Here is a 17,631-nt window from a genome sequence, read left to right as displayed (position 1 = left end):
TTTTGTTTTTACTATAGTCAGACCCTCCAATGGTCTGAGGGACAGTGAACTGGCCCCCTGTTTAAAGAGTTTGAGGACCCCTGCAAGTCTAGCCCATGACCTGACCATGAAGAAAGGCTTGTGACCCAAACAAAGAAGAAATAAGCAAACATACAGGCGTGTGGTAGGGCTAGTGTATATCACAGGTATGTCACAGCTCAGAACTGTGTGGGAAAAATACATTGGACAGAGGACAGAAGCGAAGCAGGGAGCTTCAGATCAGGCATGCAGGCCTGGCTAGTTCAGAGACAAGAGACTGAGCAGGAAAAAAAAAAGAAAAAGTCATATAAGGTACAGTGGGGAAGGCTCTTGCCTTGCACGCAGCCAACCCAGATTAGATCCCTAGCATCCCATATTGTTTCCTGAGCAATGCTGGGGGTAAACCACTGAGCACCGCAGGTGTGGCCCGAAAACAAACAAATAAAAGGAAAGAAAAAGTCAAGAGATGGGGCCAGAGCAATAGCACAGCGGGTAGGGCATCTGTTTTGCACATGGCTGACCTGGTTCGATCCTCAGCATCGTATATGATTCCCCAAGCCTGCCAGGATCAATTTCTGAGCACAAAGATAGCATACCCCGAACGGAACTGCTCGGGGTATGCGAATGTTTAATGCGATTTTTTTTCTTACTAACGCGATTTTTATTGTGAATATTCCGTAAGCGAATAATCGCGAACACTGCGATATTTGAAGGCCAGCGCGGGCCACAAAATGTTGTATGGAGAGCCGCAAACGGCCCGCAGGCCGCGAGTTTGAGACCCCTGCGCTAAAGTTTCTAGCAGGCCCACCCAACCCTCTCCTTGCAGACAGCTTGTAGGCCAGGCCTATACAAAGCAGTGGCCCACACAGGCCGGCCTTGAACTCCAATACATCCTCCCACACTTCCAGTCTGTAAAAAAACCGGGGACTCTGGGGGCCAGGTAGGCTAAGAGGACGCTGAAATGCAGCCTTTCTCAGTCAGCTGGGAAAGTGATAAGGAGGCAGCTAGAGAAGCATAGGGGTGGAATGTAAGCAGGTCAGGCCCCCATTCCCACAGAATGAGAAACGTCAAGCCCCCAATGGAATGCGAGCTGGGCCTGGGACAAAAGTTCCTGAATGATGGGCGGGAGGGGTTGGGCCCAGGAGTCCCCACTCTTGGGAACGTTTGGCCTGGCTGTGCTTCAACAAAACAGGAAAAATCAGTGCAGAAAAATGTAGCCGTAAGGGGACTGGCATTTACAGGAACAGCCCTGCCTTGACCCTGAAGGAGAGACTGGGGGGAGAGGGACGGACACCAAAGAGAGCAGGGTCCCTCACTGCCCACCAGACCTGAAGTTACCACAGACTAGGTGGTCAAAGGATGTGGGGAGAGAACAGAAGAGCATAGCTTGTCTGGCTGCAGGTTCAAACTCTCACGGCACAATTTTCCAAGTACTGCCAGCAGCGATACTCCAGAACCAAGTCCTGAGCACCAAAGGGTGAGGCCTTTGGTGAGAGTAAGAGTGAGAGAGTGAGTGAGTGAGAGAGAGAGAGACAGAGAGAGAGAGAGCCAGAGCCAGAGACTGAATGCATGCAGGGTTTGACCCCTGACACTCAGTCCCAAAATGAGGAAAGGGCAGGAGGAGGAGGAAGAGGAAAAAGTGAAAGAGGAGGAGGTAGTGGTAGGAATGCAGGGCAAGAGGGAAGGGGAGAAAGAGAAAATAAGCGGGATGGGGGAAGTGGAGAGAGCTGCTCTCTGCTACTTCATTTTCGTTGGACACTGCTGGGTAGTAGTGGGAATGCTGTCATGGGCCATGGTCACAGATGAAGAAGCTGAGCCCTAGGAGCCTTAGGAGGAGCAAGGACCCAGGACTGTGTGGAACTGAACACAGGCTTCTAGGAGCAAGGTGTCTGCTAAGCCAAGCTAGCCAGGCAGGCAGGCAGGCAGGCAGGCAGGCAGACAGACAGACAGACAATCCCTGCTCCCTGCAGAAGAGCTAAGTGCAAGAACGTCACCCCCCTCCCTCCGCTCCATTTCCCAAGAACATACGAGCCCCCCTCCTAGGAAGTCCCCAGTATACGCTACACGCTGCCCCTACTGCACCAACTTCTGCTCTAAGCACAGTCATCTCCCGACAGCGAGCGGCAGCCTCTGTCATGGTACCACTGGGTCCTGCTAGGAGCATTTTTTTTTTTATTTTGGGTCACACCTGGCAGCGCTCAAGGGTTACTCCTGGCTCTGCACTCAGAAATCACTCCTGGCAGGCTCGGGGGACCATATGGGATACCGGGATTCAAACCACCATCCTTTTGCATGCAAGGCAAATGTTCTACCTCCATGCTATCTCTCTGGTCCCTTTGAGCAATTTCTTTCTTTCTTTTTTTTTTTTTTTGGTTTTTGGGTCACACCCGGCGGTGCTCAGGGGTTACTCCTGGCTGTCTGCTCAGAAATAGCTCCTGGCAGGCACGGGGGACCATATGGGACACCGGGATTCGAACCAACCACCTTTGGTCCTGGATCGGCTGCTTGCAAGGCAAACGCCACTGTGCTATCTCTCCGGGTCCCCTTTGAGCAATTTCTGAGCGTAGAGACAGAAGTAACCCTGAGTGCCACCAGGTGTGGGCCAAAAAATACACTTTTTTTAATGAAGAATTTAATTATTTATTTTTGGATTTTGGACCATACCCGACAACGCTCAGGGGTTACTCCTGGCTCTGTGCTCAGACATTACCCCTGGCAGGCTCTGGGGACCATATGCGATGCTGGAGATGGAACCCAAGACTGTCCGGGGTCAGCCGCATGCAAGACAAGCGCCCTACTGCTGTGCTATTGCTCCAGCCCCATTAGAAAACACTTGACAGTGCCTCCTACTGGCCAAAGCAAGAGTGGGGAACATGTCAGGAAGCACATCTGTAATGTAGATGAGCCCAAGAGGCCAACGCTTTATGGGTTCAGCCATAGGCTCAGCCAAGGCTGAGGACACATTTCCTGGCTCACCACGCCACCCAGGGAGAAAGGGAAGCTATGGCTGCTGGGAGGGCTACCAGTTCAGGATAGTGGGCAGAATGACCCTGCAGCCTCCCACTGCCCTCCAGGAAAGCATGTCCATAGGTGGCTAGGCAGGGCTCCTGCAGGGGAGGGGGGTGTCTGTGGAGCTGAAAACCCACATAGGTACTGCTGGGACACTGCCCAGTCCCAAAATCCTGGGGGGCAGACTTCAGAGATGAGAAGACAGAACTGGAAGAAGAAAGTTGGGGGGTAATAGAGACACCTCTGATATGTGAGTGCCACCCACATATGGCCCCCTCCAGCACCACTGGGTGCAACCCCCCTGCACAGAGCCAGGTGTGAACCTTTAAACAAAACATGAGCAAGGAAAGCAAGCACATTTAGCGACACAGAGCTGGCATCCTCACTTCCAGACTGCTGGCTCCAACATACTGGGACCCCAAAGCTCTGAGAAATTGCCTACCTCGAGCATGGCACAACCTGCACCCAGGTGCAAAGCCAAGTGGGGGTGCCGCGCACAGCGGAGGGGAGGCAGGTGCAAGGAGGAGGTGGGAAGCCTTGACTCAAGCCTCATTCAGCTTTGGAAAAGCACCCTGTAGGGAGGGAGAGAGACCCAATTTCCCCAGTGGGGCCACAGGGACAAGGCAGGGGAAGGGGTGGACAGGGGGCTGCCTGCTGCTGTACTTGGGCAGAGACTCTGCAGCACACAGAACTTCAGGGCCCCCAACTCCAGCAGGAGCAATCAGCCCCATCCATCTCAGGCTGAAACAAAAAACAAAGTGGGAGGTGCCAGAGCAGTGGCACAAGCGGTAGGGCATCTGCCTTGCACGCACTAACAGGACAGGCCACGGTTTGATTCCCCAGCGTCCAATATGGTCCCCCAAGCCAGGAGCGATTTCTGAGCACATAGCCAGGAGTAACCCTTGAGCGTCACCAGGTGTGGCCCAGAAGGAAAAAAAAAACAAAAACCAAAGTGGGGGTAGAGCACGTGTGGAGGGGTGGAGATGGGGGTCTCAGGAAGTCTGGAATGAGGTGCTGGCAGTCACTCTGCCAACTCTGTGGCTCTAGGCCAGATGCTCCACCTCTCTGAACCTGAGTCCTCTACAGCAGGGAAGATCCGGCAGAAGCCCAGGCCAGGGAGTGCCAGCTGGCTTTTCCCTCCAGCACCCTGCCTCAGATGCCCTTTCAAGCAAGTGGCAATTTCTGAGCGTAGAGCCAGGAGTAACCCCTGAGCGCTGCCGGTGTGACCCAAAAACCAAAAAAAAAAAAAAAAGAAAAAAAGAAAAAAAAAACTACAATCTATATAAAGAGCACCCCTGGACAGAGATCACAACATCAGAGCTAGTAGCAAAGACATGGGGGATTCGTAGTTTGTTCTCCATTCAGGACCATTTGGGTGTGACTAAGATTCACTGCTGACTTTTCCCATGACCTAGGAAGGCATGAGGAAGCTTCCCAGTAATAAGGTTGATGTGTGTGTGTACGTGTGCGCGCACACATGTTCTGGGTGGATGGATGGGTAGATGGATGGATAAAGAACTGAATGGGTGGAGCTGGTGGATAAGTGGATAAATGGGTAGGTAGACAGATGGAGTTGGTGGGAGGGTGGGTGGGTGGGTAGCTGGATGATGGGTAGATGTGTAGATGGATATATAAATCACTAGATGGGCTGGAGCACTAGTACTGGGGGAGAGTGCCTTGCACACAGCCCAATCCAAGCTCTATTCCCCCGCATTAGAATATCAAGGCCAGCAGCTCAAGGGCAACAGCAAAACCATGGAGATTTGTATTTTGTTCTCTATATAGGACCATTTGGATGTTACTGAGATTTACTGCTGACATTTGGTCCCCTCAGCCTATCAGGAGTGATTCCTGAGCAGAGCGAGGAATAACCCCTGAACACCACTGGGTATGAGCCCAAAAACAAGACAAAACAAGAAAAACAGAAAACAATAATTGGATGGAGAAGGTGGATAGATGGGAGTTAGTGGGTAAGGAGTAGATGGATAGACAGGTGGGTAGATATTTAGTTGGTGGGCAGGGAGGTGGACAGATGGATGGATGTACAGATGGGTTGTTAGATGCAGTTAGTTGATGGATGGAGGGTGAATGGAGGATGGATGGATGGAGGTGGTGGATGTAACTGGTAGATGGAGTTGGTGGCTGGCTGACTGGGTAGGTGGTTGGAGGAACGGGTAGAAGGATGAGTAAATGGATGGGGGTTGGCAAATAGATGAACAAACCCTGCTTCCCTGAGTCACAAAATCACCCCTACAATGGCAGTCAGTTTCTTTCAACCTTGATCCTGAGCAATCCCGCTAGTTCCAATGGGTAGGACTTGTCTCCAATGGGGAGACAGGGACATCAGGAAAGCAAAGACTTGGTGTGGAGTAAGTCTCTGGGCTGTGGGAGCAGAAGAGGAATCTGAGCCCTGATGGCAAGTCAATGTCAGAGGTCTGGGAGATGGCTCAAAGGGCTGACTGCAGGCTGTATGCTGCAGCTGAGATGATCCCCAGCACTATGTGATCCCCAAGCATTACCAGGAGTGACCCGAGCGCTGAGATAGATGCCACCTAAAAACAAACTGAAACCCGACAGAGCTCTGGGTTAAAGTGCTTGCCTGGCACAGGGCTGACCCTGGTTTAATCCCCGGCACCATCCCGAGTCCTACCAGGACACCCAATCCACCCTGACTATGGGGTGTTCCCAGTGAAGCATCCACCTAGTAATTCTAAGACCTTCCAGGGACCCCCTGGGTAGACCAAGGTAGAAGTTTACTACCGGAAGTGGTACACCTCCAAGACCTCCACTTGCCTCTCCGATGCCTCCTGAAACCTCCTCAGCAGCCAACTCCTGAACCAACCAGAAGAGGAGCAGCAGGTAAGGGTGGAGCGGACAGAGTGGGGAACCAGGGTCAGAAAGGAGCTCAGAGGCCCTCAGGGAGAACAGATAGTCCACCTCAATCTTATGAAGTCAAGCAGAGAGAGGCTCTGAGCTCTGAGAAAACAGAGTGAGCAAGGTCAGATATTTGCCTTGTGTGCAGAGGAGCTGAGTCCAATCACTGAGACTCCAGAGGAACTTCCTTGAGTACAGCCAGGAGTGAGAGCTAAGCACCTCCACGTGTGGCAAAACAAACAGGGGCTGGAGCAATGGTGCAGCGGTAAGATGTTTGCCTTGCACGCGTCTGACCTAGGAGGTTCGATCCCCGTAGTCCAACCAATTGGTCCCCCAAGCCAGGAGTGATATCTGAGCACATAGCCAGGAGTAACCCCTGAGTGTCACCGGGGGTGGCCCAAAAACCAAAAAATAATAATAAAAATAAAACAAACAAAAACCACAACAACATTCATCTGAGAGAACTAAGGTGAGTGTGTGGGAGTCCAGGAGGACCTTAGGGGTCTTTAAAGTCCACCTGGGAAAAAGGAGCCAGAACCCTGGAGGCCAGTAAAGAAATACAGAGGCAGCTAGTTAGGAAGGTGATGGGACTAGTGATCAACTTAGGCAGCACTTCTTTCTCTGATCAGACGGAAGGAGCTTGCAACAGCTTCCCTCTTAAGCCTACAAAACTCCTGGCCATGTTCCTCGAGGCCAGGCTCCAAACCTGCCTGTATATAGGTCTGGGATCCTTTCTCTGCTACACCGCACTGGCTCACTGGAAAGGGAGTCCAGTAGTGTGTGTCTCTGGGCTATTGGGAAGTCAAGACAAGAATTCTTTTTTGGGGGGAGGGGGTCACACTCAGCTTCGCGCATGAGTTACTCCTGGCTCTCACTCAGAAGTCGCTCCTGGTAGGCTCAGGGGACCATATGGGATGCTGGCATTCGAACCAGGGTTCGTCCTGTGTTGGCCGCGTGCAAGGCAAATGCCTCACCACTGTGCTATCGCTCTGGCCCCTAATACAAGAATTCTTTTTTTTTTTTTTGGTTTTTGGGTCACACCTGGCAGTGCTTAGGGGTTACTTCTGGCTCCAAGCTCAGAAATCACTCCTAGGAGGCTTGGGGGACCATATGGGATGCCGGGATTTGAACCAATGACCTTCTGCATGAAAGGCAGATGCCTTACCTCCATGCTATCTCTCCAGCCCCATACAAGAATTCTTAGGACAATAACAAGCTTAGTCAGTGAACCAGAAACAAGGAAGATTTGTGGGATTTTCACAGAATTTTTTTCCTAGCCTTTATTTTTCTTCCACCCTTATTTTTTTCTTATGGGGGGTTGGGGAGGAGAAGGGAAGAGGTGAGGACGCTGTGCTCAGGGCTCACTCTCCTGGCCTAGGGAATTAAAGCAGTGCCAGGGATTGAACCAGGATTGGCTGCGTGTAAGGCAAGCATCCTAACCTCTATATTTTCTCTGTTTCCAATTTGGGAGGTGAAAGGGGCGCCCTATAATGGCTGGAGTTTAGCTTGGTGCAGGGATTAAGAAAGGGCTGCAATGCTCTGCAGGGGCCACTCAAAGCTCAGACCAGATACTTACAACAATAAGCCCCTCAGGCACACAAGCGCAAGCTGGAGAACTGATGATCCTTGGGGAAACTGGAGAGATAATACAGCAGGTAATTTGCCTTACACGTGGTCTGTTCCCAGAACCCACCAGGAGTAATTTCTGAGTAGGAGAGTCAGAGCCAAGAATAATACCTGAGCACTTAAGCACCACCAGGTTGGCCCAAAAACAACAACCAAAAAATAATAAAAAAAATGGGGCCAGAGCGATGGCGAAGAGCGGTAAGGTGTCTGCCTTGCCGGTGCTAGCCTAGAACAGACCACGGTTCAATTCCCTAGCATCCATTATGGTCCCCCAAGCCAGGAGCGATTTCTGAGCACATAGCCAGGAGTAAGCCCTGATCGTCACCGGGTTTGGCCCCAAAACAAGCAAACAAACAAAAAAATAGTATCATACAGGGGTCCATGCTGGACTCAACACTCTGGTCCTTGGTCCCCATTTTCTCACATTTTCTCCAACAATTTTCTTGTTGGAGAAATTTCCCAACAAGCACTGTCCTTACTGTGCTTCTATTCTGTCTGAACCCCACTGGCCCTTCCATAGATCCATAGATTGCTAACCCAACAGCATCCCGACCAGGAGGAAGATGGAGCAACAGTTCAGTGGGTAGGGAGCTTGTCTTGCATATCGGACCAATTTGGTTCAATTCTTAACATCCCATATGTTAAGTATATGGAGGCTTTCATAATATTTCTCTTCAATATTTGTTTCCCTACCTACGACCTTCGAAGGAGGCTTTCATATACTTAACACCATACGGTCCCCTAAGCCCGCAGGAATGAGTCCTAAACACAGAGTCAAGAGTAAGCCCTAAGCATCGTCGGGTATGGACAAAAAAACAAGAAGTAAAAAGAAAAACCACAGTGAAGTGAGACTGTATGTGTCAGTTCTGAGTTCTATCCCCAACTCCCCATGAAGGGGGGCATCGCCTCACCCAGGCTCTGCGGGAGGCAGCAGGTGCCACTGGGCCATACCAGCCGGAGCTGAGCCACACCCACAGGTCCGGGTCTCAAAGTCATACTGGGATAAACTAAGGAAATAATTCGTGGAGAACAAAGCAAACACAGCTGCAGGTAAGTCCAGGATCCTGCCCCACACTCCAGGATCCATCTCTCATACCCCAACAACTTCAGAGGGTGTAGGGGGGGGGTATGCCAGGGGTCTGCCATGATGCCAGCAAAGGAGCAGACAGATCCAATATTCCTAGAGAGTGCTGGTTAGAGAAAACAAAAGCAACTCTTCCCACAGGCACCATAGACAACAGGCAGCAGTGACCCACATCTCTCAGGTTCCCTTATGCCCTCAAGAGCTGGAAAATGCCACATCTCAACACAGATGTAGGTAACCTAGGACCTGTACTCCGTCCCCCCTCCATATAAACACACAAATTTTATCCTAGTTCTCACAGGACCCAAGGCAAGTCCTCTTAGTCCTCCTCCTAAGATACTGGGCTCCTAAGATATACTGCAGTGACTGAATCTGTCGAGGGCCTGAATCCATGCAGGGCAAAGGAATGGAAGGAAGGAAGCAGCCTAGACTTGGTGGATGGGCCAAAGAGATAGCACAGGGGTTAAGGCACTTGCTTTGTGCTAACCGGCCAACCCTAGTTCAATCCCCATCACCATCTTGAGTTCCCCCAAAACATCTTCTGAAGTAATTAATCCCTGAGCACAGAAATAGAAGAAAGCCCTGAGCACCACCAGGTAGGGCCCCAAAACAAATTTATGGCAGCAGTATTCTGTGTGCCCACCCACTACCCTGCACGGAAGCGGTTGCTACACAGACTACCTGCTGGCTTTCCTGCACACAGAAACTCTGGTTCTGCCAGCACTGGTGGAAACCCCAGGGCCAGACTGGGGGGTCTGCATGCAAAGGGCCAGAAAGTTGGCACACAGGCTGAAGTATGTCGACCAATGCCACCAGGTCCATGTTCATGCCTGACATATCTCCTTCGCCTATCACGGGAACAAGAAGGGGATTGTGGGAGGACAGACCCTTTAACCTAAAACTTTATGCAGATCCAAAAAGCAAAAGTAGCAGGTGTGTCTTTGGTACTTGAGGCAAATGCCCTGGTGGAGAAACCACTCACCCATCCGCATCCCTCCTTTGAGCACTTAAGGACTCACCCCCACAGGTGGGACTACTGTCACCCCATCTGCAGGTGGTGAGCAGATACCAGGAGGGAGGGCCAGATTAGCCCAGATGAGAGGTTTACACTGGACAGAGCCTATTCCTGAAACTTCTAGAACAGACCAAACTGCCTGGAAAGAGGCTCAGGTCAGTCTCAATCCTCTGCAGACTAAAACTGGGCTGTTCCTCCCCCACTCCCACACCCATCCCTTCTTTCGGACACTGACACATGTCCCAGGCGCCCCCAGACGCTTGGGCCCCTTCTCAGGCTGGATTCCAGAAGGCCCCTATTCAGCACAGAGTGAACCCGAAGCTGGGAACTGCAGGGACCCCCCCCCCCCACACACACACACAATAAAAGCCCATTGTGGTGGCTGCAGCAAAGCAGGGGTTTTGCACGCAGGACCCAGACCTCAGGGGTCCCCTAGGACAGCCCCACCGTCGTGTTCCAGCGGAGTCCCTCCCTCGGGCCCTAAAGGGGCCTCGCTTCAGGCGTGCGGCAAATGGGGGTCCAGCCAGTGTTAGCCCCACAGGCACCGGCCTGCAGCTGCATGCAAGGAAGTCAGAAGGCGAGCTGGGGGGCTCGTGGGCACCGGTCTGCTGGGAGTCGGGGCAAGGTCCAGGCCCTCTGCACCCGGGGTGGGGTCCGGCCGGCTTTGTGCACGAGCCCGGGCCGCCTCGGGGCGCCGGGGGGCTGCGGGGCGGCGCCGGGCCGGGACTCACCGCCTGAAGTCAAAGGGCATGGTGCCGCCGGCGTCGGGCGGGCGGGCGGGCGCCGCGTGGGTCCGGGTGCGGGTCCAGCCCCAGCCAGCCCCGCCCCGCCCGCGCCGGAAGTGACGTCGCGCCCGCGGGCCCGCCCCGACGCCGGCCCTTCCGGCCCCGCGGCGTCATTTTCAAAAGCCCTATGGAGTCTGTAGGCTTGGTCCCCAAATTGAGGCCTTCCTCTCAATCCTAGAAGAAAGGTGAACGCCTGGCTCTGCGCTCAGAACTTGCTCTTGGCCGGGGGACCCTCTGGGATGCCAGATGTGCTCTCTCTCCCGCCCCATGTTTTCTCTCCTGTTCCTTCCTTTCGGGCCCACACCCAGCGATGCTCAACTCCTGGCCATGTTCAAGGGCCCCTGTGGGTTACCAGGAGTGGAGCCCGGGTCTCTGCTGCCGAGGCAAACGCCCTCCTTGTTCGCTCTGGCAGGGCTGGCCCCTATGTTGTTGTGTCTTTCCGCCCCAGGCCACCCCCAGCTCTACTTCTCTGGCTTCTCTGAACACTCCATGCCTCTTGCATCCCTAACGGAGTTGGGGAGTTCATTCCCTGGGCCAAGTGAACCCACGCTCCCCGCCTTTCCTGGAAGGCCCTGGGGTGGGGCGTTGTTTGGCCGCCTGGATCCAGGGTTGCCCAAAAAGGAGGCTGGGAGGGGCCGCCTCGGAGGCTCCATTCTGGGCTCAGGTGAAAGTTGGGTAGCTTGGCTCATGCCCTGCCTTGCTTGGCACCTAGTAATCACCCGATCGGCCTGGGATCCGATTCAGCTTCCAACTTCCTCTGAGTTCACGGAGCAGCCGCTAGGCTCTCCAAGATCTGCTCTGTAGCAGAGCAAAGGAGGTCCTGCTTGAGGCCAGTTTCCTCCTTAAGCACTGTGTCCCTCCTGACTGCACTGTTAGAAGAGAGAGGGGTAGAAGCAATCTATATGGGCCGGTCCTTCCAGCCCTCATCTCCGAGTATTAGCACAACAATGTCTTTCATTTTTCATAAATAAGACTATTGTTTCTCTCTCACTCTGACTTATTTCACTCAGCATAATAGTTTCCATGTCCACCTATGTATAGGAAAATGTCATGACTTCATTTTCCCTGATAGCTGCATAGTATTTCATTGTGTATATGTACCACGGTTTCTTTAGCCACTCATCTGTTGTTGGGTATCTGGATGGATTGTTTCCAGATTCTGGCTATTGTAAATAGTGCTGCAATGAATACAAGTGTGCAGAAGGCATTTTTGTGTTGTGCTTTTGTATTCCTAGGGTATATCCCTAGGAGTGGTATAGCTGGATCATACGGGAGCTCAATTTCCAGTTTTTAGAGGAATCTTCATATTTGGGGGGGGGGTCACACCGGGCTGCGCTCAGGGGTTATTCCTGGCTCTACACTCAGAAATCACTCCTGGCAGACTCGGAGGACCATATGGGATGCCGGGATTCAAACCACCATCCTTCTGCATGCAAGGCAAATGCCCTACCTCCATGCTATCTCTCCAGCCCCATGCTATCTTTATTGCCCTGGAATCTCCATATTGTTTTCCATAAAGGCGGACTAGATCCCAGTGACAATGGTAGTGAGTGAGAGAAATAGAATGTGGGGGAAGGGGGAGGAGGGAGATGGGGGCACTGGTGGTGGGAACGTTGCACTGATGAAGGGGGGATTCTTTTTTATAACTGAAACCCAACTATAAACATGTTTGTAATCATGGTGCTTAAATAAAAATTTTTTAAAAAGTCTCCTGGTGCTGCTGTATTGCAGTAAATGTCAAAAAAAAAAGTTTCTTTTTTAGTTTTTATTTCAGTCATAGTGATTTGCAATACTTTCAATGAGAAGGTTCCATGATGAACAGTCTAGTACCACCCTTGCCTACCAGAGTGTCCATTTTCCTACATCATTGTCTCAGAATTTCCCTCCCTAAGCTCCCTCCCTGCTCCTATTTAAAAAAAAAAAAGCAGAAGTAACATATAGCTGTACAGGGTCCTGCTGGCCTCACCTCCAAAGTCATGAGGACTAGGCTGGAGAAGCCTTGAGCAGGCCCAGGGATACATTTCTCCCGCATCCACAGAAAATAGCCCAGACATCCATAGTTCACAGATGGAGGTCAGGAGTTATGACCCAGATGTTGGGATCTCCAGCATTCACCTTCATTTATTTCATTCACTCAACAAGAGGCCTAGCATGTGAAAGCAGAAAAAAAGAAATCTAGGGGCCAGAAAGATAGCACAGTGGTAAGGTATTTGCCTTGCACGCAGCCAACACAGGCTGGACAATGGTTTGAATCTTAGCATTCCATATGGTTCCCCATGCCTGTCAGGGGTGATTCTGAGCACAGAGCCAGGAGTAAGCCTTGAGCACCGCTGAGTGTGACCCAAACCCTCCCCACCCCCCAAAATCTAAGCCTGAATCTGGAAGAAAGAGGCAGCAGCCAGAAGTTTGAGTGACTGTCCACTACCTGTTGGTTCTATGAGGAAGGGGAAGCATATTATGGTGCCTCTTTGTCTTTTGGGGGAGAGGTGCTCCTCAGGGCCCCTCCCAGCAATTTTTCACTAACTGGCCCAGCAACTCAACTCAAGGGCCTAAGGATGTAGTGCCATACACTGCGGTGCCGTGGAAGGAAGCTGAGTTGGCTACATAAGGCAGATGTCTCTAACTCTGTCTCTCCAGCCCTATGGAAAATATTTGTACAAATGGTCCTCAGAAGTGGGGGTCCATGAGCCACCATCATGGATGTCATAGGGGAGACTAAGGCCCAGACCTACTGAAGCAAGCGTGTCTTTGACACAATCACCAAGAAGTAAGGGCAAGTGGGAGTGGGTGTCTATATATATTTTTTATACCTTTCTGCAGAGTTGATGACTGATCCATAGGCTCACCCAATCCACCCCGTAGGCCCTCAGAGGCTTATACAGGTAAGCTTATACACTTGCCTTCACCACAGGAAAGATCATTTGTTCCATGTTGTTTCTTTATAAGAATGATGAGGAAAAAAACTTTTTTTTTTTTTGGTGTTTCGGCCATGCCCAGTGACGCTCAGGGGTTACTCCTGGCTATATACTCCTGGCTTGGGGGACCATATGGGACGCCAGGGGATCGAACCACAGTTTGTCATAGGCTAGCATGCTCAAGGCAGACACCTTACCACTTGAGCCGCTGCTCTGGCCCTGATAAAAAAAACTTTGAGCAGAAAGAGATAGCACAGCAGATAGAGCATTTGCCTTACATGTAGCTGACCCAGATTCTATCTCTGTCACTCCATATGTTTCCCTGAGCCCATCTGCACTCAGGATCCTGATCCCTGAGTGTAGAACCAGGAATAACCACTGAGTACCACCTGGTGAAGTTCCCCAAACAATCCATAAATAAATAAAATGTCCATCTGTTCTGATTTTGGTGAAACATCACTTGGCCAAAGACACAAATCATAACTTCTAGTCAAATTACATTCTTAGTTTTATTAAAAGCATATTTCTGTCAATAAAGGGTTACATAATAATGAGAGAGAAATAAGGTAGGCTTATTTACAAATAAGATAGCACAGCAGGTAAGGTGCTTATTTTGCATCTGGCTGACCTGGGTTCCATCCCCTGTACCACTATAGTCCCCCAAACCCATCAGGAGTGATCTCTGATCTCAGAAGCAGGAGTAAGCCTTGAGCACTACCATGGGTATAACCACACACCCCCAATTTCTTGAATTTAATGACATGATCAACTCCGGTTCAATCCTTGGCATTACATATGGTCCCCTGAGTACTGCTTCGTGTGCCCCCAAAATCAATCAATCAATTAATTTATCCATCTGGCAACTGTATGGCAACTGTGTTTTCTCAAACCATGTCCTCAATCAATTCTTTCTCCAAACTCTGTAGTTTCCTTTTCTTCTCCCTCGGCTTGTCTTAAAAGTCTGGTGAAGGGGTATATAGGCTGAAATTTCAGGGAGCTGAGCCCTGTACTTGGCCAGTCCCCCAAGGAACATTGTTTAGGTTCAAAAGCACCTGGAAATCCTCTGCCTACTATTGAGACTGGGCACAGACTTTCTGCACAGAGGGACTGCATGGCTTACTTCCCCTCCTCCGTGTAACAGATGAAACTCATTAAATTTTAGTATTTTACATCAGAACTCCAATGTCATCTTTGATCATTGCTAGAATTAGGGGAAGCCCAAAATATTGCCCATTTCTTTTGCTTCTCATTTCTCTGAACCCATTTCAGGGAAAAGCTTGTCTTTATTTCTTCCCCTTTTTGCCCTTAATATACATGTAGGATTTAGTCATAAAAAATGAAATAATTTTTCTTTTTGGTTTTGGGTCACACCCAGCAATGCACAGGGGTTTCTCCTGACTCTGCACTCAGGAATTATTCCTGGCAGCCTCAGAGGACCATATGGGATACTGGAGATCAAACCCAGATTGGCAGCACGCAAGATGAGCATCTTACCAGCTGTACTATCACTCTGGCTCCAGAAATAATACTTTTAAAATATAGTTGTAGCTGGAGAGTTAGGACAGGGGTAAAAGACTTGCTTTGCACCAGCTGATCTGGATTTACTATAGAGTATTACATATATTAGTGATAAATGTATATGTAATATGCTATATATAATTTTTAGACAAATGGAAAGTACCCCAACACTTGAGACATGGTCTTATTAGATATCTTCAAGTGTTTTTTAACTTGTTTGTTGGTTTGGTTTGGTTTAGGTGCCACACCTGGCAATACCCAGGATTTACTCCTGGCTCTGAGCTTGAAATTACTCCTGGCAAGTTTGGAGGACCAGGGGCCAGAGAGATAGCATGGAGGTTGTCGGTGGTTCGAATCCTGGCGTCCCATATTGTTCCCTGAGCCTGCCAGGAGCGATTTCTGAGTGTAGAGCCAGGAGTAACCCCTGAGCGCTGCTGGATGTGATCCAAAACAAAAAACAAACAAAAAAAAACAAAAAAAAATGTTTGGGGGACCATATCGGGTCCAGGGATTGAACTTGGGTCAGCTGTGTGCAAGGCAAGTGCCCTACCTGCTGTACTCCATCTTCATTTCCTTTAAAAATGTTTTGGGGATCTTGGGGCTGGAGAAATAGCATGGAGGTAGGGTGTTTGCCTTGCATGCAGAAGGACAGTGGTTCGAATTCCGGCATCACATATGGTCCCCCAAGCCTGCCAGGAGTGATTTCTGAGAGTAGAGCCAGGAGTAACCCCTGAACACTGCCGGGTGTGACCCAAAATAAAAAAAAAGTTTGGGGGGCCAGAGAGACAGTATAGAAGGTAGGGCACTTGCCTTGTATGCCCTTGTACAGGGTTCAATCCCCAGAACTCCATATGGTCCCCTGAGCCTGCCAGAAGTGATCCCTGTAGTCAGAATCAAGAATTGTCCCTGAGGGGCTGGAGCGGTGGCGCAAGTGGTAGGATGTTTGCCTTGCACATGCTAACCTAGGATGGACGGTGGTTTGATTCCCTGGCTTCTCATATGGTTCCCAAGCCAGGAGCAATTTCTGAGCGCATAGCCAGGAATAACCTGAGTGTCACTGGGTGTGGGCCAAAATCAAAAAAGAAGGAGGGGGGGAGGAAGAGGAAGAAAAAGAGGAGGAAGAAGAGGAAGAAGAAGAAAGAAGAAGGAGGAGGAGGAAGGAGAAGGAGGAGGAGAAGAAGAAAAAAGAAGAAGAGGAAGAAGAGGAAGAGGAAGAGGAAGAAGAAGAAGAAGAAGAAAGAAGGAGGAGGAGGAAGGAGAAGAAGAAAGAAAAAAGAAGAAAGAAGAAGAAAGAAAGAAGTAGAAGAAAGGAGGAAGAAGGAGGAGGAGGAGAAGAAGAAGAGGAGGAAAAGAAGAAGAAGAGAAGAAGAAGAAGAAGAAAGGAGGAGGAGGAGGAAGGAGAAGAAGAAAGAAAAAAGAAAGAAGAAGAAAGAAAGAAGTAGAAGAAAGGAGGAAGGAGAAGGAGGAGGAGAAGAAGAGGAGGAGGAAAAGAAGGAGAGAAGAAGAAGAAGAAGAAGAAGAAGAAGAAGAAGAAGAAGAAGAAGAAGAAGAAGAAGAAGAAGAAGAAGAAGAAGAATTATTATTGTAGGGCTGGAGTGATAGCACAGTGGGTAGGGTGTCTGCCTTGCATGCAGCTGACCCTGGTTTGTTCCCCAGCATCCCTGAGCCTGCCAGGAGTGATTTCTGAGTACTGAGCCAGGAGTAACACCTGAGCACTGCCAGATGTAGCCAAAAAAAAATATATATATATATACATATATGTATATATAGCCCCTGAATATCACCAGGTATGACCCCTCCAGTGTGTTGGTTGTGGGGACACAGCAATAGTATAGCAGAATGGTGCCTTGCAAGTGGCCCACTTTGGTTTAATCCCCAGTACCCTATATGATCTCCAGATTCCCACCAGGGGATACCTGAGTATAAAGGAATAAACTCTGAGCACTTCCCTATATGGCCCAAAATAAGCAGCAAACATTAAAAAGTATTATTTGTATTTTAACATTATGTGATCTCCATAAATATGTACAAGAATGAGCATATAGCACATATGTGTAATTTGAAGTATTTTGAGGGAGCCAGAGAGATAGGACAGTAAATAGGGTACTTGCCTTGCACACAGCCAACCCACGTTCAATTCCTGATACCCCATATGATTCCCCAAGCACCACTAGAAGTTAATTACTAAGTGCAGAGCCAGGAGTAACCCTTAAGCATCATCAGGTATGGGCCCAAAACAAACAAAAACTCTGTTAAACTGCTTGCTTTAATTGCCTATGGGTTCCAGCACCACATAGATCCCCAGAGTGAACCTGAATACAGAGATAGGAGAAATCCCTGAACACAGCCAGGTATGACCCCAAAATAAACAACACACACACACACACACACACACACACACACACACACACACATCATCCAGCCAGAGAGGTAGTCAGAGAACTGCAGCCGGGCATGCTTTCAGGTGCCTTATTCCTGGAAATGCATCCAGGGGTCTCAAACTCTCGGACCTCGGGCCGCAAACAGCCCTCCATACAACATTTTGTGGCCCTGCCCTAGAGGAATCTTGTTTTGTTTTGTTTTGTTTTAGTTGTTTGGGTCACCCCCCCCCCAATGTTCAAGGCTTACTTCTGACTTTGCACTCAAGGATCACCCCGACTTTGCCTCCTGCGGCCCTCAGGTAAATTGAGTTTGAGACCCCTGAATAGACCCTTGAGCACCGCTGGAAGTGACTCCTCCAATACAGAACTGAGAGTAACACCTAAGCACTGTTGTGTGTCCCCAAAC

General features: G+C 50.0%; 1 protein-coding gene across 1 annotated transcript in view; it reads right to left on the bottom strand.

The window, feature by feature from the left end:
- ERGIC1 (endoplasmic reticulum-golgi intermediate compartment 1) overlaps nucleotides 1–10,444 on the bottom strand; it is a 53,954-nt gene extending 43,510 nt beyond the window's left edge. The window contains exon 1 of the mRNA XM_049776085.1: nucleotides 10,358–10,444. Within this exon, the coding sequence (XP_049632042.1) occupies nucleotides 10,358–10,377 (20 nt within the window). The 5' untranslated portion in view covers nucleotides 10,378–10,444. The remainder of the gene's footprint in view (nucleotides 1–10,357) is intronic.
- Between the last annotated feature and the right edge of the window lie 7,187 nt (nucleotides 10,445–17,631).

The sequence above is a fragment of the Suncus etruscus genome, chromosome 6 (genome assembly GCF_024139225.1).
Source record: "Suncus etruscus isolate mSunEtr1 chromosome 6, mSunEtr1.pri.cur, whole genome shotgun sequence".
Taxonomy (NCBI): Eukaryota; Metazoa; Chordata; class Mammalia; order Eulipotyphla; family Soricidae; genus Suncus; species Suncus etruscus.
The sequence above is the reverse complement of the archived record's forward strand: the minus strand, read 5'-3'. Positions and strand labels throughout refer to the sequence as shown.